Here is a 24,355-nt window from a genome sequence, read left to right on the forward strand (position 1 = left end):
TCATGAGTTGAAGATGTTACTGATTAAGCATATCAGTGAAACTTGGTGAATGATACGCCTGTTAGTCCTCAATTAACTTTGATCCTTCTTGACTGTTCCAGGCAAAGGCAGTACGATGATGAAGACTCCATGTCCTGCGGCAGTTGGTGCGAGTATGTCCTTGTCGTCGTGCTGGCCAGCCTGCTCCTTCTGGCCAGTCTGGTCCTCGTCCTCTTCTGGACACTTTATTACCGCAAAGGCTACTCCTGGAGCGAGGACCCGGCCAGGCAGTTCAACGCTCATCCCACTCTCATGATCGCCGGTTTCGTCTCGCTCAGTGGATTTTGTAAGTCTATCCTAGAACTTTATTCATTTCGGCATAATGCATTTTAATGCCATAACAAACTTGTTTAAATTGTTATAGTGTACGAGGTGCGACAATAAAGTAATGAGACTGATTCTCTTTGCAGGATGTGGCACCTTGCAGGCTTGCATAGGCACAATATCTTTAACCTTGATCTATAAGCTGCTTCTAGTCCAAGTGGCACATCGATACAGCTGCTCAGTTGTGAGTTGTACTGTAATAAGTTAACACGTGTTTGTGTCTCTCGTCACGGAAATGGAACAACGTAATATTGCGCAACGGTAGATCTATGCAGTTCATTTTTGCGTAAAATTGGGTGGAAACACAATAACAACCCTACGGTAATCTTCAGAAGGCTTTTGGAGAGGAGGTTACATATGTATAAGAGCTCAAATTTTTCGTTGACATAAAATGTTTAGTAAAGGCAGAACGAATGTTGAAGGTGAATACCGCAGTGTACGACCATCAACCTCACGGACGGATGTCAACTTGACCAGAGTGCGTGAACTCGTACGATCTGAACGAAGATTATCCGAGAAAACGATTGCAGAAGAACTGAATATCAATTGATTTGGTACGAGAAAGATCATTAAATCCAGAATCGTTGAGCCGTGTTATCACAAGTGATAAAAGTTTGTTTTTTCAGTAAGATCCAGAGACAAAACGCTAAAGTTTGAAATGGTGGTGAAAGGGATCACCCAAACCATAAAAAGCTTCCATGTCACAGTCAAAATTGAAATGCATGCTTGTGTGCTTCTTTGATTCCAAGGGAATTATTCATAAAGAGTGGGTGCCTCCAGGACAAACAGTTAACCGATATTGCTAAAAAGAAATTTTAGATACATTTTGTAAAAGAGTTCTTCCTTTTCAGTGCCAACATTGCTGATAATTGGATTCTGCATCACTATAATATCCCATCCCATACTGCTCTGTCAGTATAACAATTTTTTACCTCAAAACAAATTTCAGTACTATAACAGCCACTTGACTCACCAGATATCGCTCAGTGCGACTTTTTTCTATTTCCAAGGGTCAAAACAGCGGTCAAGGGACACTATTTTCAAACCACACAAGATGTCCAAAAAGCTGTGACGAGGGTCTTAGAGGATATTGCAGAAGATGAGTTCCAGAAAAGTTGCCATCAATGGCAGAAGCGCTGGAAAATGTGTGTGAAATCAGAAAGGAACTACTTTAAAGTAGAAAACACTAAACTTGACTATAACGATAAGCAAAATTATTGTTCAGATCAGTCTCATTACTTTATTGTCGCGCCTCGTATTATCTGAATCGATGATGATCTAGATAAAAATGCTTGTTCTCCAAATTTACCTACTTGTACATTTTCTAAAAACTAAAGATAATATCTTACGAGATTATGAAAATAGTGTAGGTACTTACCTATTAACGCTACCGCAGCAAAAATGTAATGGTTACCAAATGCAGACAATCTAAGCATTTTTCGTGACGAAATAAAAAATAAAACACTTTGTTTAACATCAAAACACTTGTTTAAGTCCAAAAAATTTATTTGAGAGCGAAGTATTCATTAGGATTTAGATGGAAAATGGACCGATACAGAATTCAAGCTAGATTCAACTGATGTTGTCGCCATGTGAACTCTGATAAATAAGATTCCAAATGATGTCTCGCTGTCCCCGTATGTCTCAAGATAGATTCAAAGCAGTCTTTACTTTCTTTCAACTGATGTTGTCGCCGTGTGAACACTGATAAATAAGATTTCAAATGATGTCTCGCTGTCCCCGTATGTCTCAAGATAGATTCAAAGCAGTCTTTATTTTCTTTCAACTGATGTTGTCGCCATGTGAACTCTGACAAATAAGATTCCAAATGATGTCTCGCTGTCCCTATATGTTTCTTATTTCTCCATTTAGCACTGCCCCACATTCTCTCGACTGTTTATGCATGAACTCCTGTTACAGGATCAATAAAATTATATTTATTATTCACTTTAACGTGATGAAATCCTTCTATTTCTATTATATAGTCTGGTAATTGTCTGAATAAATTGTGCTACTATTTGCAATGTTTTCAATAGTTTTATGAAGAATGGTAGAACTAGTTCCATTAGGAACAGTGGTAATAAACATTTTTTTGTTTCTCTGCATATGCCACTACACACCCACTGTTCAGGTAATACTCGATCACAGTTATTTTGTTTTTAGTAAACTTTCATCAATGTCCACAATGCAACCTGTTCCACCTATCTTCTTGTTTGGTTTACTCTCCATATCTAATACACAGAATTCACGCATGTAATTGTTCCAATCTATAACAGTTTTATCTGATAAATCACAATACGTAATCGACGTCCAATCCTCTCACCAGCAGTACATGACTCGGCTTATCTACTTACTGTTACTGTACTTAAGTCCTACTTACTGATCACACTGTCATAGATTACATTTCCATGTTAAATTACGTTTACCAAAATAAAGTTTCATGTTATGACTTTATCCATGTCATTCCCATGGAAATTGGTTCATTTTAGTTTTTTAGGTAAAATATTTTGGTCCTGAAAAAATAAAATAAAATATCGTTCTGTTTTTGGCAAATCCCAAATAACTGATAGTAAATTCTTGTCTTCTTATCACGTTACGATGGCGGTTCTACTAACCAAAACACACGTTATCAGTGCCAGCCCAGCTGATGAATACAGAACACGCTTAGTGTGGAAAACAGTAACTGATATCGGCAGGTTGTAGCCGCGCTGATGCAGCTGTGACAACTGACACGGAAACGGAAGTAACTTGCACGGACGCGGCTCGAAGTGAGTCAGTGTGTCTATCCGTGTACTTCTGCCACTACTATCCCAGAACCGAGAACCGTAACAGCGGTCATCAAGGCCGGCAGCGGCGGTTGTCACTTTCAACCGCTACGGTTGCGGTACAGTCAGGACTGCTGGACTGCAGACCGTGAATGCGGTCATGGGAAGAGGCTAATTCTCCAAAAGGAACAGGGGAAAACAAACATATAAATAATGCCACTGTTTTTGTGAAGTGTTCCCGACGAAGGCGAGACTACAGTCCATTTGACTCGGAGAGAATGAATGGTGGGTATTTCACTTCTGTTTCTCCAACTAGAAGCAAATACACCTTTGGAAGTTTAGTTCGTTTTGTTGACTGATTACCCGTCTCTAAAAAAGTCCTAAATTGGAGTTTTTTTGAGAACGGGCGAGGCTCTGGAGGCAAAGAAATATGTATTAAGGAAACTTCATTTCCGACACATCATTTTAGCTCCTTTGTCTTAAACTTAGTCTTATCCTAAGTTCACTTTTATATAAACCTCAGGCTTTGAACAATAAGAACACTATAGTTAAACATTTTTCAAATGCGTCAGATGGCCGCTGTTTCGTTCTGGGTTGTCCAAATATCGGTTCTCTTATAATTTTGTTCATTTTAGACAACATTTTAAAATTATAGTATGATTAAAGATTTTTAACTGGCTTTTAACGGACCATCCTTACTTGTATAAGGAAATTAAGAGTCGTTGAATATGCACAATGAAATATTTGTTTTGATTCTTTATTGATGTTTAGGATTTTTATGTTTTAAACCTGAGCTGCTGACTGTGCAACTGACAACGGCACCAACACTCTGCTGTTATTTATCTACATCTGACTTCCATCACCTATCTAGTTTAGGCTGTCTGGATCTTTCTACTTGACAAGGAACTAGATTACTCCTCAAAATCAAACAAAATTGTACACTTTTTTTACTAATTAAGTATTAATACAACATTCTATTCATCATGACAATAGCAATCAGGCAAAGCTAGAATAAAAAACTGTTTACCATTATTTTATTCATCAGGACAACAGCAATCAGCCAAAGCTAGAATAAAAAACTGTTTACCATTTTATCATCACCAGAACCACTATATTGACAATAGGAGCCAGCCAAACCCAGCTTAAAAAAACTGCTAACTTTATATTTCTCCAGAACCATTATATTGACAAACAGGTGCCAGAAAACCCCAGAATGTCAAAATATCCATGTGGAGCTTGCACCATAGGAGTGAAACACAAAGGAATACTGTGCACTGGAAACTGCAAACAGTGGTTCCATGCAGACTGTGTTAATCTTTCAAACAAAGAGTTTAAAAACTTGACCAAAACACATTCAACAACTTGGAAATGTAGCAGTTGTGTGGATTTTCACTCCCTACATGAAAACCGAGAATCCACTCCTGTTTCTTCAAATAAGACTTCAAACATCAAAATGACTCCCCAATGTGACTCACTTAAAGAACTTGAACAAAGTCTTGTTGAAAATGAGGAGCAAAATAGTGAAGAAAGTTTAATAATGGCAGCTAAAATAGGATCTGCACTTTTACATGAAAACAATATTCTTAAAAAAGAAAATTGTACCCTGCTAGCCCAATTAAATAGCCTTGAAGCCAAAATAGAGGAGCTGGAATACAATGAATCAAAACATATATCCAATATGGAGTCACTACAAGAAAAAATATCCGAACTTGAAGCACAGCTAACGAAAGAAAAACAATGCATGATTGAAGCACAGGATATTTTTGAAGAAAATGACAAAAAACTCTCTGAAGTGATATTTGAGTACGAAATAAAAATTAAAGACCAAAAGAAACAAATTGCAATGCTGAAAACGCAAGTATCTTATGGAAATCACACAACAGCACAACATAGCAATGTAGAAACCCAAACTGAGCTCTCTACTGATCAGACCAACTCCTCCTTCCCCCCCTTCCACCTCACCCTCCCTTCTCCTAGAAATTGGCAGTTTAAAAAAAAGTCACATTCACTTGAAGAGAAATTCTCAAGCTTAGAAGCATCCATCACGAATTTATTAAGAATTAGAAATGGCAAAAAAGAAGAAACCTCCTGAAAGGAAAATACCAAGGCACAAACACAAAACTAATCCCAAAGCCAAATATAGTGCCTCCCTTAAAGTGCAGAAGACGAAAGCATCCATCTCCCAGGCTGAGCACCCTACCAGTGAGCCCATCCCTGAAATAGCCCAACCAATTCATTCCAACAGCAACAAAGAACATCCTTCTTTCACCAGTACTGCAAACTTTACAAAGAAACTATCACCCCCTATAACAGCCATCATAAGGCCTTCAAGTCAGACTACAGAGGATTTTCTTTAATGAACACATAGAATTCTTTAAAATGAATATTGCAAATTAGTTCTACAACTCATCAAATAACACTTAAGGCAAGTAACCAATGCTCAACAGCTTTTCTAGGTCAAGCTCCAAACCAACAACACACTTTTTTAGAAAAAACCAAGACAAAGATTGTGAAACCATAGTACAAATATTAAAACCAGTAACAGGAAAAAGTAAACAACACAAATTTATCATTGCTCACCAAAACATTGATGGCCTTCAGAACAAAATCGAGAGACTGACACACTTCCTACACAGCTCTAATCCAGACTTAATAATTCTTACAGAACAGAACACGGCTTAAGTAGTCAAAAGTTGGAAAACACAAGAATCCTTGGCTACAGTCTACTAGGTGGTTTATACCAGACAGCAAACACCGGAAAGGTGGAGTGGCTGTTTTTGCTAGCTTAAGACTAAAAAACAAGATTACAGTAGTATCAATATCAAGCAATACATCGGAACTCATTTGTGAAACGATGCTCCTGAAAATTGAGCTGAGACAAGGGATTTTTACAACTGCTAAGCGTCTACAGACCACCCTGCAGCAACTTAGAAAATGCAATAGACATTTTATCAGCTGAGCTTGACAAAATTGTAGCCATTAATGACATGTACTGGTGATGGGGGACGTGAATGTAGACAATCTTATTGAAAGCAATGACAGAAGAAACCTGGATGAAATGCTTCCTTAGCCATGGCTTGAGCAGACTTCATCTACCCGCAACCAGAATAACAAATCAAAGCCAGACCTCTATAGATTTATATGGCAACGAACATAAAAGAAACGGAAAATAGCTACCAAAATAACACAGACAGGCCTCTCAGACCACACGGCCCAACTATGTACGATTCTCACAGATTTCTACGAAACAGCCACTGACCCAAACAAAAAGAAGACAGTTTAATGCAAGAACAGTGCAAGAATTGAAGCACAATCTGGAATCCCAAGACTGGAACTAAAGTCACTCTCACCGAGAATGTGGAAACTGCTTATAAAGCATTTAGTGGAATTTTTCAAACTGCATTGAACATAGCATGTCCACTCAAGATAGTAAAGAAGAAAAGAAACCCCTACAACAATATATGGGACAATGAAAGTCAGGCCCTAAAATTATCATACTTAGAAGCACTGAATAAACAAATCATTACTGGCCACCCTGATGACAAAAAAAGAAACAGCTCGAAGGAAAAAATGTTATGATATAAAACTCAAAACTCTTCGTAAGACAGTGCAACTCTTCATTCATAGAACAGTCGGACAACAAAATCAAAAGCTGTGTGGAATGTAATAAATAATGAAAGAAAAAGAAAAATCTTCAAAAAATCCACTAGAATGCCTAAAAATAGAGGAAGAAATCGTTGACTCTCCAATAACTATTGCCAATCATTTAAATTACTTCTTTGCTACAGTCGCTGACCGAACACTCCTCAGAAATGGAACATCGACACCTGTAATAGCACCAAACAATAACAACCAAACACTTCAAACACCAAACCTAGCCTTCTTTGAAACCAACAAACAAGAAATTGGAAAAATCATTGACTCTTTAAAAGCAAAAACATCAGCAGGGGAGGATGAGATCTCATCAAAATTGATCAAACAGTGCAAACACGAAATAATCACCCCACTGACTCACATCATTAATAAAATCACTTTCAACAAGGAATATTTCCAAATGAACTAAAATATTCGCAAAAATCTATCCGAAATTCAAATGTGGGAGCAACAAATGAAGCCACCAGCTACAGGCCAATTTCCCTAATCTCTACTTTTTCTAAAATACTGGAGCGAGTAATACTAAATAGACTACTGAGCCACCTCAAGCAGCACGATCTTCTCACCCCTAGACAACACGGTTTTATAAAAGACAGATCAACTTCAACAGCAATAGCTCAACTAATTGAAGAAATCATCGACAATCTGGAAAAAGGAAAAATTGCAACAAGCATATTTTTGGATTTTAGTAAAGCGTTTGACTGCCTTGACCATGAACTCATACTGAAAAAGTTACACTCTCTTGGAGTCATTGACAAGGAACTTGACTGGTTTAAGAGCTACTTGAGTAACAGGGAACAAGTAGTAGAACACTTACTTACTTGGAGAAAAACACTGTGACGAAAGTAAAATCCAAGCCAATAACCAGTAAGCAGGAGGATACCTCAAGGCTCCGTGCTTGGACCCGTCTTGTACATTCTCCTAACAAATGACTTCCCAAATTATCTCCAAAACCCACTGTGAAATTGTAATGTATGCTGACGACACAGCTTTGATTTTAGCAAATAAGAACAAATCTCAGCTAGATATAGACTCTTTTGTTGCATACAATGTGCTAAGCAATACTGCCACCTCAATGATTTAGTCTTAAATGACTCAAAGACCCAACAGCTAGTCTTTACACCTAACCCAAACCAATATGACGGGCTCCCAGAAATAACTACAATTAAATCAGGAAAGTACCTTGGTCTAACTGTTGATCAAAACCTCTCATGGGAACCTCACATCAATCAACTCTGCCACAAACTTAATAGTAGCCTGTATGCAGTGAGAAGAATAAAACAAATCAGTAGCCCTCAAGTAGCTTTGACAGCATACCTTTCCCTATTTGAATGTCATCTCAGATATGGACTGATAGCCTGGGGAGGTACGACAATTGGAAATCTTAAAAGGGTGCTCGTTATACAAAAAAGGGCTGTTCAGGACTCTAAGTGGATTAGGACCAATGGACTCATGCCGAGCAGCTTTCAGACATCTAGGAATACTGACGATCATAGGACTCTATATCCTAGAGACGATCTTATTTGCCACAAAAACAGGGCACGCAAGAACTGGCGACATCCACCCCTACAACACCAGACATAGAAACAACTTCCTCCTTGACCCTCATCATCTGACTCTGTTCGAGAAAAAACCATCGTATAAAGGAGCCATGTTCTTTAACAATCTACCTGACTACCTAAGAAAGCTTCCAGAGAAGAACTTCAAGGCCTCCTTAAGAAGCTGGCTGCTGGAGCATCCATACTACAGTGTCCAGGAGTACCTTCAGTGGAGGACAAGCGCTTTGTAATTTACATACACTGACTCATACACTGATTGTGACATAAACACTGACCTTTGTTCTATTCTCTAAGAATATGTTCAATAAAGATATATTCTATTCTATTCTATTCTATTCTATTCTATTCTATTCTATTCTATTCTAAACCAAACCATTAAAAATCTATTAATTTATTCCGGAACTTTTTGACAATCATATACGAGTAAATAATGGAAGTATCAAACTATTCAATGCTATACAGACTGTCCTTCCTAGCAGCATTATACGAGTATACTGAACATAACAACCCAGTTTTCGCCATGAATATTAAAGGGATGACACTACCTTAATTCGCATTTCAGTTACATTAAAAACTGACAGTGTGTTCCAAGATCAACCGTGACTAAAACGAGCTTTTGTTGAGCATTTTAAAGATGCATTGACACCGAATTATGAAGACTTGAACTTCAACCCCGCTCAATTGACTCTCACCAAAAGCCAGTTCACATCAGCGAATGTTGAAAAGTTACCAATCACTTTACAATAAACAAATAATAAGGGTGTAACTTTTTATGGGGTTAACACTATTCTAATGGAGTACAACTCAAGATCGGTTCACTACTGTCAGATCTTGATACAGAGAAAGCACATTCAATTTAATTAAACTAAATAATACCCTAGGTACTTTACAACAGAAAATACGCTACAACTCTATAAAGTTAACAGTCTTAGCTTGTTCTGTGACATTCTTTTGACCTTAAATCAATATGGACCTAAGGCCGAAACTATGAGAATTTGTTTACAAATTTGATCAGTTAAAACTGTAGAAACACTTCAACCACTTCACAATTAATGTACTTTCAATTGCAGTATCAAAAAACAACTAAGTTTATGCAGTGTTATGAAAAAATATTTGATTAACATACTACCACATTAAGCAGATGAACAAAGTGTTATAGAGAATCTTGGGAACTTGGAATGGAAGGGAGAAGAGTCTCCCAACAGACCTAAGTAAATAAGACAAAATGGGAAAGTAAATACTATGATGAGGCAATCCCATAGCCCATCCTTCATGTCTTTGAAAATTATAAGCGCTTTCTTGTTCCATTCAGTAAAGAACAGATGTGGTTAATTGTACTGTCAACAGAGTGCTGTTAATAGCTCAGTATTTGTTAGTGTAATTAATTTTATAAATATGAAAACTCAATTTGATAACGGTTTTCAAACATTTTTTATGTTTAATGATCAAAGATTGTTTAATCTTATTTTTATTAAAATATATCATCTAGCACCATTAAATCGTTTTAAAAAGTTAAAAAATGTTTTTATTTTTATTGGTTCATTGCGAATATCTTACTTTCTGAGAATTGTTGAATAAAATAATGTATAATGTGTAAATTTAGTTCGTTTTTTATTACCTTTTATAGTTAATTCCAATTAATCTTTTTTATTCTGAGCATGGTTATTCCAAGATAAGTGTCCATCTATGGTTAAACGTAGAAATTGTTTATAATTTTATTGTACTAATAGCTGATCCGGCGAACTTAGTTCCGCCTTCAAGGCAATATATCACGATCACATTTTTTACTTTTTAAATTAGGATAATTGTAAATAAAAAAAATGTAATAATTCAATTATTCTTTATTTGCTATTTATTGTAGCACCTTGTGATAAACTACATTTTTTATTAGGCGTGAAAACAAATAACGCGGAAGGTCTTATTATGTATTACGTAATCTGTGTGTAATAATATGAGTGTAATCTGTTACTATTTCTTGCACATCAGGAATCAAGACAACTTTGCTAGTAATATTTTTCTGAGCTAAAATCATAACCCCACTACTCGAAGCTATAGAACGGGAAAAGTGTGACCTCAATGTATAACTTTCTATGTTAAGGTACGCTAAATTCATTTCAATAATTCTTTGCTTGGACAGTGCAATTGTGTCAGGTTTAATTTCATCTAAATTTACTTGTAATTAGTCAACACGAGATGGAAGGTGTTGGATTTATGGCGTATAATTAGGATATTTTTTAATTTTTATTTTGTTTCTAATCTTTAAGAAAATTGTCTTAGTTGAGTTTATTTATTTTTTATTTTTCTTGTATATTATGGTCCTGTTATCCTAAAGTGCAAAATTGACTACAACATGGTATAATACGGCTATATACTAGCTTTTTCACAAGTATTCTTCATGGATTCTCTACATAGTTGAATTGGTTTTCTAAAAAACTATTCAAGATTCAAGATCTTTATTCGTAAATGCAAAATACATTTTTACATTACACGTCAAATACTAAAAACTATATCTAACCTAACAAATCTCTTACACAGTAAAAACATTTACCAAGAAAGTGTGTCTTTAGTTTTTTTTTTAAATAAACATAGATTTTGCTCATTTTTAATATTCAATGGCAATGCATTGAAAGCTTTTGCACCCAAGTGGTATGGACCCCTCTCAAATGCGCTGGTACTATGTGCAGCCACAGATATCAGCTCTCTTGATCTGGTCGGATACTGATGGTAGTATCCATTGCTTACAAAAAGCTTTGGATTGCCCTTAACAAAAGAGCATAGCTCGTACCCCACCAGACCCACCAGAGTAAGTATTTTTAATTCACCGAAAAGAGGTTTAAAAGTTTTGAATATTAGTAGAACTATCATTATTGTGATTTTCATTAACAGACACAAGACGGGGATGCGGGAGTGGAATGATATAACTTCAGAACACTGTACTTCACACTCAGGCAGGGTAGGAACCACATAATGCTTGTGGCCAACCTGAGAAGCAGAATAACCATCCACCGCATGTGACACCAACGCTCCATGCTCCGTTTCCTTCACAGGCATGAGCAGGAGTGACAGCGAGATAGTGCTCTCATCAAAGGTGAAAGGCAGTGGTGAATACTATCAGAGAGACAGGTAGTTTGGTGGCACTTCTCCTGGCTAGGGCTACCTCAATGGCCAGCTTTTACTACAGGCAATAAAAATGACAAGATATCAAAATACAAAGTGGAATTTTTTGCCACTAAGGAATTAGGACTAGTAAATCATGATGACATTAGTTGGTACTCTAAGAACAAACATAAATATGGGATTAAACAAATTGACAATAAAAAAAAATAAAATTAATAATGCTCTTACAGAAGCTGAACCTAGATTGGTTCATAAACTAAATGACGCAATATTAAACAGTGACATGAAAACTTGTGATCTGAGTATGGAAGAAGCCTTACAAAATGTTATGGACTATGGACAACAAGAAGTCGAGAAATGTCCCTTTCTCTAGCTACTGGAATACGAAATTCTCTGTTGGCTACAAATGACGTATTATCACTTAATCAAGAAATATAAGGCATCCAAAAACACTATAATCTAAATAAAGAAAACTCAGAAATTATAACAGAATCTGAACATAAACTGAAAGCTAGCGCAGAAGTTGAAAAATCTTTAGTCGAACAAAAAAATAATCTTGAACAAGAGATGAACTTTCTTAAAAGAAAAATTAACGGTGAAAGCAGCCATAATAAAGATTTAATTGAAACATAAGAACAGGAAATAGATATTTTACAGATCATATAAGCAAACTTAATACAACAAAAATGGCACTAAAAACAAAGATAGCAGAGTTGGAGCTAAAAAATTTGCCAAAAATAATTCAGACCGCAATAAAAACGTTTTGGGGAATAGGAAGGACTTTTTAGCATTGGTTGACAACAATTGGATTCTGGATGATTCCCTTTCACTGTACTTTGACTGGATAGTACAAAGTAAGGCGTGTGAAATTGACTATTGTTTTTGACATCAGCCATAAACCAGGTCATAAAGTGCTTGGATGTAGAAGAAGAGGAGGCAGTCATAAAGCCCTTTGATTTGAACAATTCAGACAGATCCCACTGGAGCTTATCATTTTACAACAAAACTACACAAACCGTTTACTACTTTGATTCGTACAACAGTTGAAATCTTCAGCATGTCAGAAGAGTATCCTCCAAGTTAAAAACCTATTTGTCCGCGTTGCCTCACAATCAGTTTTCATTCAAAATCATGGATTTTCCTCCGCATAAAAATGGTGTTGATTACGGAATTTACGTATTCCTCTTTGTGGACAGGGTAGTAAACATGATTCTATCCAAAACCCGACTCAATGACTAAATATTAACAAGCTGCCTATAAAACAGTAGCATAACAGATCGAGAGGTAATTCACAAGAGGGCTCTGCTGGCTTACATTACCTATAACAATTATTGCAACAATTTGTAATATTGGGATCCAGACCATTGGCAATTTGTTATTCAACAGCTTAAATGTAAAATAGGTCTGTAACACTATTCAATATAAAACCAATACTCAAACACAGGAAAAAATAGCTGAAAAAATCACACAGTCAACAAAAAGTTAGTCACTGAGAAAAATAACCAGCACTCTTGGTCTTTGGTACACATTAACAATAACTCAAACCACAACTCTTTGGAACATTCCAATCCTGCTCAATGTGATTTCAAAATTCCAACAAAAAATAGATATTAAACTCTAAGCTCACTTACTGAAGAAGTAAATATGCAGGATTTAACAGCTCTAGTAACGTGAAAAAATAAATAGACCTAACGGTGGGACATTCTTTACAACTCAATCCCATAAAGATAAAATAAATCATAAAGAAGACAGGGTAAAGCCTAGATACCCAAAAAAGTTAATGCCACAATATGTTTGGATAGTCAAGGCACCAGTATTCAGCATAAAATTGAATAATTGAGTTGTGGTCAATTTGGTGCTTTTAGCTACATTCAAGCTACACTGATACACTTTACAGACTCGCTGATCATTTTTCTAGCCAACCATAAACTAGACATGTTCATTTGACGACAATGTTCCAGCTATGCTGCTTTACCGCATCAGCAGATGTTGTCGCAAGATCTACGTCAAGTTGTTCCATATGATCTTCCATGCACTGGCTATCCCTTGTGTGGTGCTTGGCTTCCTGGCAGTGTTCGAGTCCAAAAGCTTCTCGGACCCGCCCAAACCCCACTTTTACTCCATGCATAGCTGGATGGGTTTCGTCACCATGGGACTCTTTGCCTTCCAGGTAATTTTACAAACGATTGTTGGGTGTGAAGCTTTCAAGAAGGCAAGGCATCCTTTATAAAAGCCCACAAAAATATTGTATGTTTGATAAAAAATACTGTTGCAATGGTATTATTAAACGTTCTGTTCTTTCAAGCCTACCAATAGCAAAATTACTGTACAAGGTAAATATGAACTTTGCAAGAATTGTAGAGTATACAGTATGAACTTGTTTCAACTATTATATATTATGTATTAGTTGCAATACCCTGATTTAATTGTGTAAGGATTGGTGCACAAAAATTACATGTGCTGCCAGTACTTTAACCTAGATGTCTCACTTTCAGGGTGAGATTACTACCACTACATCAGAAAGCTCTCATTTTTTTATTTGTTTGTAACATTTCTATTACACATTATTATTAAAACATAACCAAATTAACAATATTTATTTTAATCAAGTAATGATTTGTGTTTGCATTAGTTTTTATAAACAGCTCAGAAAAAATTCATTCTTTATAAATTGTATATTTTACTATACCAATTTATTTATGTTTTTACTGTATACATTTTCATCATCAAAATTATTAGTTATATGTAGAATCATATCTTTTATTATAAAGGTATCTAGATAGCTGTTACATTTGAGTTCTGATCACTTATTGTATTGGTCATAACAGGTATTCTCAAAGATTCAATCAAAGATACAAATACAAATGCCAAATCACTTATTTCCAAATACATTAAATATTGAAATGGTGTCAGGCAATTCAAACAAAAACAAAATTGTTTAAGTAGTGGTTCATCGTCTTCTTTCATAGAACTCAGCCACTGAGTAGAATGGATTGCTTACTAACCAGTCAGTATTCAGGTATTCTTCAATCTTCCTCCAGAAAGACGTCTTATTTCCTCTGGCAGTAGGTTATGCAGCTTCATGCCAATGTAAGAGGGTTTCTTTTCATATTGAGGGAGGTAGTGAGCTGGGACATGTTATCTTGTGATATATCGAGTATTGTAATAATGGAGATCTCTACCTTGTATCAAAGATTGTCCAATAACATACATTAGATCTTCTTTTATGTCAAGGCTTGTTACAGACTTCAGGTTTAAAAATACTTCTCTACAACTTTCCCTGAAGCCTAACCCTGATAAGGCTCTTATAGCCCTCTTTTACAACACCAATACTCTCTGGAGATTACTTGCTGAGGTTCCTCCCCACACCAATAGTCCATATCTAAAGTGTGTCTCAAACAGAAAGTGAATCTACTTTTGTAGTGGTTGTATTTCTTATTGAAATTATTTGCTGTACCATATAAAGTGAAGAGTTAAATTTAGGAAGGAGATTATCAATAAGTTGTGACCAGGAGAGGCTCTCATCAACAATAACTCCCAGAAATTTTACTTAAGGTTTTCTGTCCACTTCAAGAATTGATGAGACTTCTTCGCATCTTCTCCCGAAAGCTAGTTGGTTTGTCTTCTCTGGGATAACTACAAGGTCATTTGAGTGGCAATATTGATAGGCCATGTTTAGTGCTGTGTAATATTTAACATCAAGATTATGTTTGTTTCCACTGAACAGTAAGGTAGTGTTATCAGCATAGATCGAAGTTGTCCAGAAGGTTTCTAGCTATTCAGGCAAGTCATTTGTAAAAAGTATAAACAGTACTGGTCCAAATACTGAACTCTGAGGTACTCCTTGGTTTACGGATAGAGATCTTGATCTGGTAACTTCAGTAGCCCCATTTCTTGTTTGTGTTATCTCTACAATTTGCCTCCGGTTTTCTAGATAGCTTTTGAACCACATTTTAGCTGTTGTTCTTTTATTCCCAACTTTTCGAATTTGTACAGTATGAGGTTATGCCTCAGGCAATCAAAAGCTTTGCTTAAGTCTAGGAAAAGAGTTATTACAAGTTTCTCTTCTTCAAGGTTGTCAAGTACAAGGTCAGCAAAGTTTATCACGGCTGTAGTGGTAGAGTTTCCTTCAATGAATCAATGTTGCTTGTTTGTTATTAAGTTATAGCGTCACAATGGCCCCAAATTCTTTTTAGTACTATTTTCTCTAAAGCTTTAAAAAAGGTTGGAATGATTGAGATCAGTCTGTAAGTATTCACTTCTGTTTTACTGTCGTTTTTGGATATTGAGATCACTTTTGCCAGTTTTAATTCTGAGGGATCTATTAATTATATTTGTGTGAGGTGTTGTAAGAGAATCACTGCAGTGCTTTAACAGTTTTGTGGAGATGTTGTCTATTGCAGCAGAGGTTTTAGGTTTGAGATTTTTAATAATATTGTATCATATTGTATTGTATTGTGTGTGTTGTATTGTATTGTTTTTAAAAGAGTAAATCATGTCCAGTATTTGGTTCTGAAGTGTAGCTGTTGGATGATTTAGGGTTATTGTTCAGTGTTCTCTCTGTGATGCTGGTGAAGAAATAATTCATGTGGTTAGCTATGGAATATGGGTTGTCTACTTGTTTCCCCTTGGGTTGTCTACTTCTAACTTTTCTTGTGCTGTATTTTTTCCATTCTGTCATTATTTAGATACAAGATACAAGATACAAGATCGTTTATTTTCCATTAAGTAATACAGTGATTACAATAGGCATCGTCAGTTACATTTTGTTATTATCTACAAACAAGATTGTTCAATATCATAAATAAACATATAGATACACACAAAAATAAATAGCACATATAACACAGACATTATAAAATATTACATAAAATAAATTAACAGTTATTATCAAGTTTGTAAAATTGATCCTGCTAAAGCGTTCGTGTCACATGTCATGTACTCCTCAATATTATAAAATGGATTTTCTGCCAACCAACCCTTGAGTAACAATTTAAATTTATTTAGTTCAAGGTACCAACATTCCTTTGGCAGTTTATTAAAAAGTGCAATGTTCATGCAATAATGGCTGACCTGGGCTTTCTTGAGCCTTACAAATGGTAATTCTAGCTTATACTTAGATCTCGTATTATAATTGTGTATGTCCTGTCTTAGCTGGTAATTATGAATATTTTCCCTAACATTGACTAGAGCGGAGAAAATATACATGTTTATAACAGTCATTATTTTATATTCTTTAAAAATAGGACGACAGTGTTCTCTACTACCAGTATTTTTGATAACCCTTAGTGCCATTTTTTGCCATATCAAAACTCTCTGAACCCCACAGCTGTTCCCCCATAGATTTATACCATATGATAATATAGAATGAAAAAAAGCATAATATGACATAATTAACATTTTTTTACTAACACAGAGACTTAATTTACGTAACAAATATATAACTCTAGATAACTTAACACATAATTGACTAGTATGATTATCCCAGCTTAGTTTGCTATCCAGGTGAATTCCTAAAAGTTTAACAGAACTCTTTGTGCTGTTGTTGTCCAAAGAGAAAAATATTTCTTCGGTTTTACCAGCATTTACAGTCAACATATTGTTTTTGAACCATTCAAGCGCTATTTGTAAAGATTGATTTTGCAATGTAACTAAGTCATTAAGGTGTTTGCTTGAATTGAATAAAGTTGTGTCGTCCGCGTATAAAACTGATGCACAGGGCATACTATTGGCAAAATCATTAATGGCTATAATAAACAAAAAAGGACCAAGTACCGATCCTTGTGGTACACCAACTTGCACATTTTTGTAATCTGAGAAATCAGAACCCTGAATCACAATTTGACTTCTGTTTGTTAAATATGATGATAACAAGAAAAGTTCTTTACCCCTAACTCCGTAGCTGTGTAATTTTTTAACAAGAAGCTTGTGTGGTATACTATCAAATGCTTTTGACAAGTCAATTAGAGTAGCAGAGCATGGATCTCTGTTTTCAAAACTTATGAGGACCTTTTCAACAATTGATTGAACTGCTTTTGATGTGTTTTTTCCTGGTAAAAATCCAAACTGTTCTTCACACAAAAGCGAGCTACTGTCAAAAAAATTATACAGCTGATCTTTAACACAACACTCAAATATTTTACTCACTATAGGGACTAATGATATTGGCCTGTAGCTAGAGGGACTGTTTCTATCACCTTTCTTGAATATTGGTGTAATCCTCACTACCTTAAGTTTGCTAGGAAAAATCCCTTGATCCAAAATCATATTAAATATATATACTAAAGGTTCAGCTATTGTGTCTATTATTTCTTTAAATATCTTATTAGAAAACCCATAGAAATCTTCACTTTGTGATGAGCTAAATTTAGATACACACAACAAGACATCCTTGACAGTAATGGGTTTCCAAGTAAAGTACCTTCTTTCAAAGGATCTACAAGAGATAAAACTGTTTACATTTTGAATAGCTAAATCAAAGTTATCATTTGGATGTAGGTTATTCATTTGGCTAACACAATTTACAAAATAATTATTAAAAGTATCAGAATCAATTGTAGTCTTTTGATATTCCTTGTTACAGTTTGATTCAGACTTAATAACATTCCAAGCAGCTTTACACTTATTTTTGGATGATAGAATGTAATTTTCAAAAGCAATTTGTTTGGCCCGTCTTATTTCAGCCTTGTATTGCTTTCTGATTGTAATGTATGCAGTTTTGTGAACATTTTCATCAGTAAGATCTTTGTGATTTTTATATCTATCATAAAATACCATAACAGAATCCCTGTAGGATTTAAGTTGAGGTGTAAACCACCACTTATTTTTTATTTTATTTTTATTTTTGGACTCATTTACCTTTACATTTTTTACAGGGCAACATTCGTCATAATTAACACTTAATATGCTCAAAAAATAAGTCAAAGCTTCGTTTACATTAGCATACCGATACAAGTAATTCCATCTAAAGTTATTTAAATTTTCTTTCAGATAAGATACAGCCTGGGAGTCTAAAGATCTAACCTGTTTAGTGATTACGTTAGCTCTACTTTTGAGATTGTCAAGGCTACTAAAGTTTGCTAAAACACCAAAATGGTCTGACATACAAGCATCTACAACTTTGCACTGCACTTCGTCATTGCTTATGTTAGTTATTATATTATCAATGCAAGCTTGGCCTCTAGTCGCTTCCATGTTGACACAATACATATTATATGATCGTAATAGGTTAAGAAAAGATTTTGTTGTTTGGTCATTTTTAAAAACATTAATATTAAAATCCCCTGTTAAAATAAAATTAGATGAGTATTTTTTACTTAAATACTCCAGAAAAATATCAAGACATTGAAAAAAAATTTCCACATTAGACTGTGGTGTCCTATAAATTGAAACAATGACAGTGTTTAACTTTGTTATGTAGGCAGCTGAGACTTCAAAGATGCTATTTATAGAAAATTTACTGACATTTATGACTGAAAACTCCAGGTGAGACTTGATAAAAATAGATGAACCCCCATTCCTAAGCGGTGGTTGCCTGCAGTAAACTCCAGCAAGACTGAAACCCTCTGGAATGTACAGAGGAATTTCTTCTGAGCATAGCCAGTGCTCATTTATTGTAACAACATTGCAGTCAATATAATTCAAAAATAACTCTAACATATCTAATTTGTTTCTAATGGATTGAATATTAATATGAAATACCTTGAAACCATTAAGACCTAGGTTGTTTCTATTATTAACTAAGGGTGAGGATCTGCAGGTGGTGGTTCCGAGTTTCCCAGATCAGCAGGAGTAGGCAGCCTGGGTTCCAGTTCCTCATAGTCATCACATCCAGGTGGTATTGGTTGTTGATCAGTCACCATTGATGCTACCAGTCCCTGTTCAGGGCTTTTCTTGGTAGGCTTCTCTGCTAATCGTTGTATTGCTTCAGATATCTTTCTTGCCAGCCACATTTTACCCCTGTAGTTGTAGTGTAAGCCCTGCTGAGTGTTTGCAAGTGTCTTTCAGCCTCACTTGCCTGTACTAAGGTGACGTTTGGATGCTGTCGACAAAGAGTTTCCGGAGACTTATTGGTTTTTCTGACCTCTTTATTCACAACTGACCATTCTGCAAGATCATATCTATTTGGTATATTAACAAGTACAATATTCATTTGTGAAAATTTATTTAATGTGTCTGTTATATTCTTCAAGGCTTCATTGGCTTCATTTTTTGCAACATCATTTGCACCGCATACTGACACCAATATGTCTCTTTCCTTCAGATTCAATTCCTCTATATTTTCATGATTTAAAATATCCTTGCTTCGACCACCAGGCTTGATAAAACCAAAAGCCTTATTGGATTTGCGTGCTTTGTTCAGATGATAGGCCAAGTCTCGTCCATGACTATCCCCGCAAATGAGAATTTCAGGTTGTACATTTTCAACGTTGACCATCTCATCTTCTTCTTCTCCCTCCTCATCAGCCACTGTTAGAGATGCAAAAGTATTTGTACATGGAAGAGCTGAAGGTAACAAAGGGCTCCTAGGCCTACTAGGTTTTTTATTTGATTGTGTCACTTGAGTCCAGGTGGATAATGATGAAGCAGATGATTTTGAAGTAGATTGTGATAGCTGCATAGGCGGAAAGCAATTAAAGCAGGTGCCCTTTAACAATGTTAATTCTTGAAGTTTATTTTCAAAAGATGTGATCTCTTCCTGTAACATTGTTATAGCTGTTTTCAAACTTTCATTTTCACCCTTGTACTTGTTTAATTCATTTAATAAAATTTGAGTTTGAAAGTCAGGTCCGGTATTATCTTTGTCATCTAAACTTTTCTGTAAGCTCATACATTTTTCGATAAGTGGATTTAATTGATATTGAGTATCCATGTAGATTGGGGTATTAACAGCTTTATCATTAGAATTAATAACATCATTATATCTGTTAGGACGCATTCCATCTGACTTGGAACTAGTAACAGACTGTACACTTGGAGTCTTTATCAAGTTGGTTGTTGTACTATTAGGCAGAGCAGTCACGGGTCCCATTTTAAATTTTTTATTGAGTGTAGTGTGAGTCAAAGTTTTAGTTATCACTGTAGGACTGAGTACCTGGCTTTTTTCAGCTTCATTAATAGCAAGTTGGAATTCTTTATTATTAATTTTCTTTTGAGAGAACTTAATTTTGTTTTCCTTAAATGAGCACAGGTCTTCAATATTAAGTAAATTAGTTTCATTAGTTTTGAAAAAGCATACCTTGTACTTAGCAGTATACTTAAAAGATGTTGTGTCAATTTCAATTATTTTGGCAGGCCAGTGACTGTGTCCTTTGACCTTGGCAAAAACCACTTCATTGATTTTAAAATTCTTATTAGTATTTTTCGGAGTCATCATTTAGCAAAACTGAGACTTTAATTATGTTAATAATGTGTAGGATTTGTTTTTGTTTTTGTTTTTTTTTTTAAATAATATTCCAGCAAATAAGCTAGAAGAGTGAATTTAGCATTTATACAAGTAACTACTCAATTCATCACATGCAAAATACAATAAATTTTATTTGAACAACAACTTCAAAAGTTTGTTATATAAACAAAACAGCCGACAGTCTCATGCAGTTTGATAGTCAGCTGTCACTACAGCTGGTATCAGTTGATGTGATATTCAATTAGAACCAGTGGGAGGACACACAATACTCAGATTGCCCAATATCAAAGAATGTGTGGAGGTGTTCAAACACTGGTGCTCCAGCTTATCTTATCTGCTGGTCAAAGGTCAGCTCTCAGCAACAATGTATCCTTATCTGAGAGCCTATCCTATCAAACTGGTTAGAAACACTCACTTATATTCAAATTTGACAAATAAATTGAATTTTATCTCTTATTGTAAGTCAAACCTGTTTGTTATAGTTCATAAAATCTTCACAACAAAAAACTGCTAATTTAGGTACCAATTATTAGAATAAAAACACACTAAAAACTGTATAAAATTGCACAAAATTGAAGAGCTGACTTGCACATGGACTGGTAACAACAGGGGCGTCCCCCACTTTATTAGTTGCCACAGGGCTTTAGATTTATTTATTGCATTGTTTATGAAATTGGATGAACCCTCTTTTCTCAACTCTCTCAGCCTAAGATTGTAGTCTTTTTTAGCAGTGGCTAGAACATTTATCACTAAGCGCTGTAAGTTATTGTAAACGTTGAAGATGTCTGACATCCTCGAATGTTCACAGTTTGTGGTAGGGTTCTTCAGTTTCATAATCCTGCTGTGCTGCGAGGGGGCGACGGCAGCATTCCGGGCAGCTCTGGTGCCAGTCCACGCCTCGTTCGGCGTCACTACTCTCATGATGGCGGTGGCCACTTGTCTCACCGGCCTTACACAAAAGGTCTACCACGATGTGGGGTGAGTAAATAATTCTTAAGGGTCAGAACTCTAATCCAGCTACAATATCTGATACTTGAGACAGTTAAGATTAGAATATTTTGTTTTTAGGCTTATGTGACCATATCATAACTGACATTGAGGTTTTCTGATTCAAAACATTTTTTTTTTCTCCTAGTACAAGAAGCTTAAAAATTTCACATAATCCTAAAACGACCTTCGCACTGCTTCCGGAGTGACAGGATATTCTAAACGGGTAAGGTTGGGGATAGGGCCACCTCCTATCAAGATCCATGAGGAAGAATTTAGGGTATTAATCTGTCATGTCCCCTCAGGAGAAGGAGAAACCAGCTCTGAACCAGCCTCTTCGGACAGTCAAAGCAAACAGGAGTGGCATGACCTTTTGTCTAGGCTAGCAAGAACCTTTGACACTTGGAGAGCCCCACCAACTCCAACAGTCATCTCCTGCAGTTACCCGATCAACCTATTGATCTACCCTTGCACTCCAGAGTCTTGACATTTGTGGTTAATAATGTGCCACTCCAAGACTTACATAAGGTTGTCCAGATTTAAGTGGCACATCGGTTTTGCTGTGCCCACTGTGGGTTCAATTGGAAAGTATAAACCAGCCAGAAGTGAACCTTCCTGGGGTGATTCAAAATATTGCTTACACAATTATATTCTTAAAATATTTTTATCTCAGTGTGGAGAGCAATCTTCACTCATCAGAATTTGAACTGAAAACCGTTTTATTAAACCAAAATTCTTCAAGAATGTAGTTTTGTAAGCAATGTTTTGATGGGACGTGAACCGGAAAATTTAGATGAAAGTGTGGTATTCTTACATCTCATCCTTTTTTCAAGAGTATGTATATTTTCCATTAGGATACCGGCCAATTATTGACTTGCCAAAAATTTAGCAGGATGATTGGTTGCAAGGTGTTTTTCAAAAGTCAGCATAGGTGTTAGAGTATTTGAAAACAACCTATTAGTGTAAAAGGCCACGTGTTAAGTTTGCTACCAGAATTTACAGTAACAGCCTGTTTTAAGAGTCTCAAGATTATTACTGCTCTGCTTGATAGTCAAAAATGTTAAATTTCTTTTCCCTTAAATTAAATTAGCCATTTAGGCTATATAATATGTCACTTTCAATAGCACTAAGAAAATATTGAAAGTGATATTACAGACATTTTAACAGTAATGTAGGTGTTATCACGCTCACTCGTGTTATAAATAATTCCAACCTAAAATGTAAAACAATTCATTATGACAGTATATTATTATAACAGCATACTTCTGTTATACATAAATACTTAGATAAAGTATATGAAGAATACATACATGCATATATATATATTTATTTAGAGAAACAGGTTATTCTCTTCCAAAAAATAAACTGTGATATATTGGTTCAAACATTTATAAATTTTTGTGTATCTAAGTACACTTCTTCAGATAAATATAACTTGTTTAATTATATTTACATAAATTATGACATAAAAAATAGGTAAGAACTCAAACAAGAAAACTAAACATTACAAATAAATACAGTGGATCAACAGCTGATGGTCCATGACATGACGTGTGTGAATAAGTAGACGAAAAATAAATTTATCTTAAATTAAGACCCCTTGGATGTCTTGTCTGAAGTACCAATTGGGGTGCAGTTTCACTTTTTTTCAATTTCAATCTATTAAGGTTTTCAGGGATCTTATTTATGGCTTTGATGGTGTAACATTTTTCTATATGAATTTGTTTATGGACATTGATAGGTCCATAGCTAAAGGTTTTTCTATATCGCTATGGACAATGTCAAATCGATGGCCAGTTACTCGTATGCGTAAAGGATTCGATGTTTGGCCGACATACTGTTTTTCACAAAATTTACAGTCAAATTGGTAAATAAGGTTTTTAGTGTCACAGTTGATAATTCCTTTGATACGATATACATGATTGGTTACATTACTTTTGAAATTTTTACTTGTAGACATGATCTTACAGATTCCACGAGGTTTTTGGCAAGGTTTACAACAAAAGGACTGTGATTCCTTATTTACTTTTTTTAGAAGATCAGTACAGACCAACATCTGTTTAATGTTGGTGGGCTTTTTGAATACAGCTCTTGGAGATTTTGAAAATAATCTTTAGTTTCTTGAGAATTTTGAAGTAGGTTAAAGGCTGTCCTCATGATTGACTGATTGAGTTAATTTTGTGAAGGCCAGGATAAAATTTTGTTATGAATTTCGGATTGTTTTGGGGAAAAGGATTATTATGTTTGTTTGATGGTTGGTTCAAATTGTTCTTGATAACTTTATCGGGATATTCTAATTTTCTAAAACCACAAGTTAATTTATTGATATAATTAATAAAATCGTCCTCATTACTGCAAAGATTTTTCGCACGAGTTGACTCTTCGGAATACTTTTTTTCGCATAAGTGGGGTTACAACTATTGTAATTCAAATACAGCATGGTATTTGTGTCTTTTACATGTATTTTAGTTTTTAACAAACCAGACTCTATAAAAACATCTACG

At 35.3% G+C, this 24,355-nt stretch overlaps 1 protein-coding gene across 2 annotated transcripts in view; it reads left to right on the plus strand.

Moving 5' to 3' along the window:
* LOC124366473 (transmembrane ascorbate-dependent reductase CYB561) overlaps positions 1 to 24,355 on the plus strand; it is a 143,711-nt gene that overhangs the window by 115,766 nt on the left and 3,590 nt on the right. For both annotated transcript variants that reach the window (XM_046823055.1, XM_046823056.1), the window contains 3 exons: positions 102 to 325; positions 13,420 to 13,628; positions 21,673 to 21,842. In XM_046823055.1, coding sequence (XP_046679011.1) covers positions 102 to 325; positions 13,420 to 13,628; positions 21,673 to 21,842 — 603 coding nt within the window. The remainder of the gene's footprint in view (positions 1 to 101; positions 326 to 13,419; positions 13,629 to 21,672; positions 21,843 to 24,355) is intronic.

This window comes from Homalodisca vitripennis, chromosome 7 (genome assembly GCF_021130785.1).
Source record: "Homalodisca vitripennis isolate AUS2020 chromosome 7, UT_GWSS_2.1, whole genome shotgun sequence".
NCBI lineage: Eukaryota > Metazoa > Arthropoda > Insecta > Hemiptera > Cicadellidae > Homalodisca > Homalodisca vitripennis.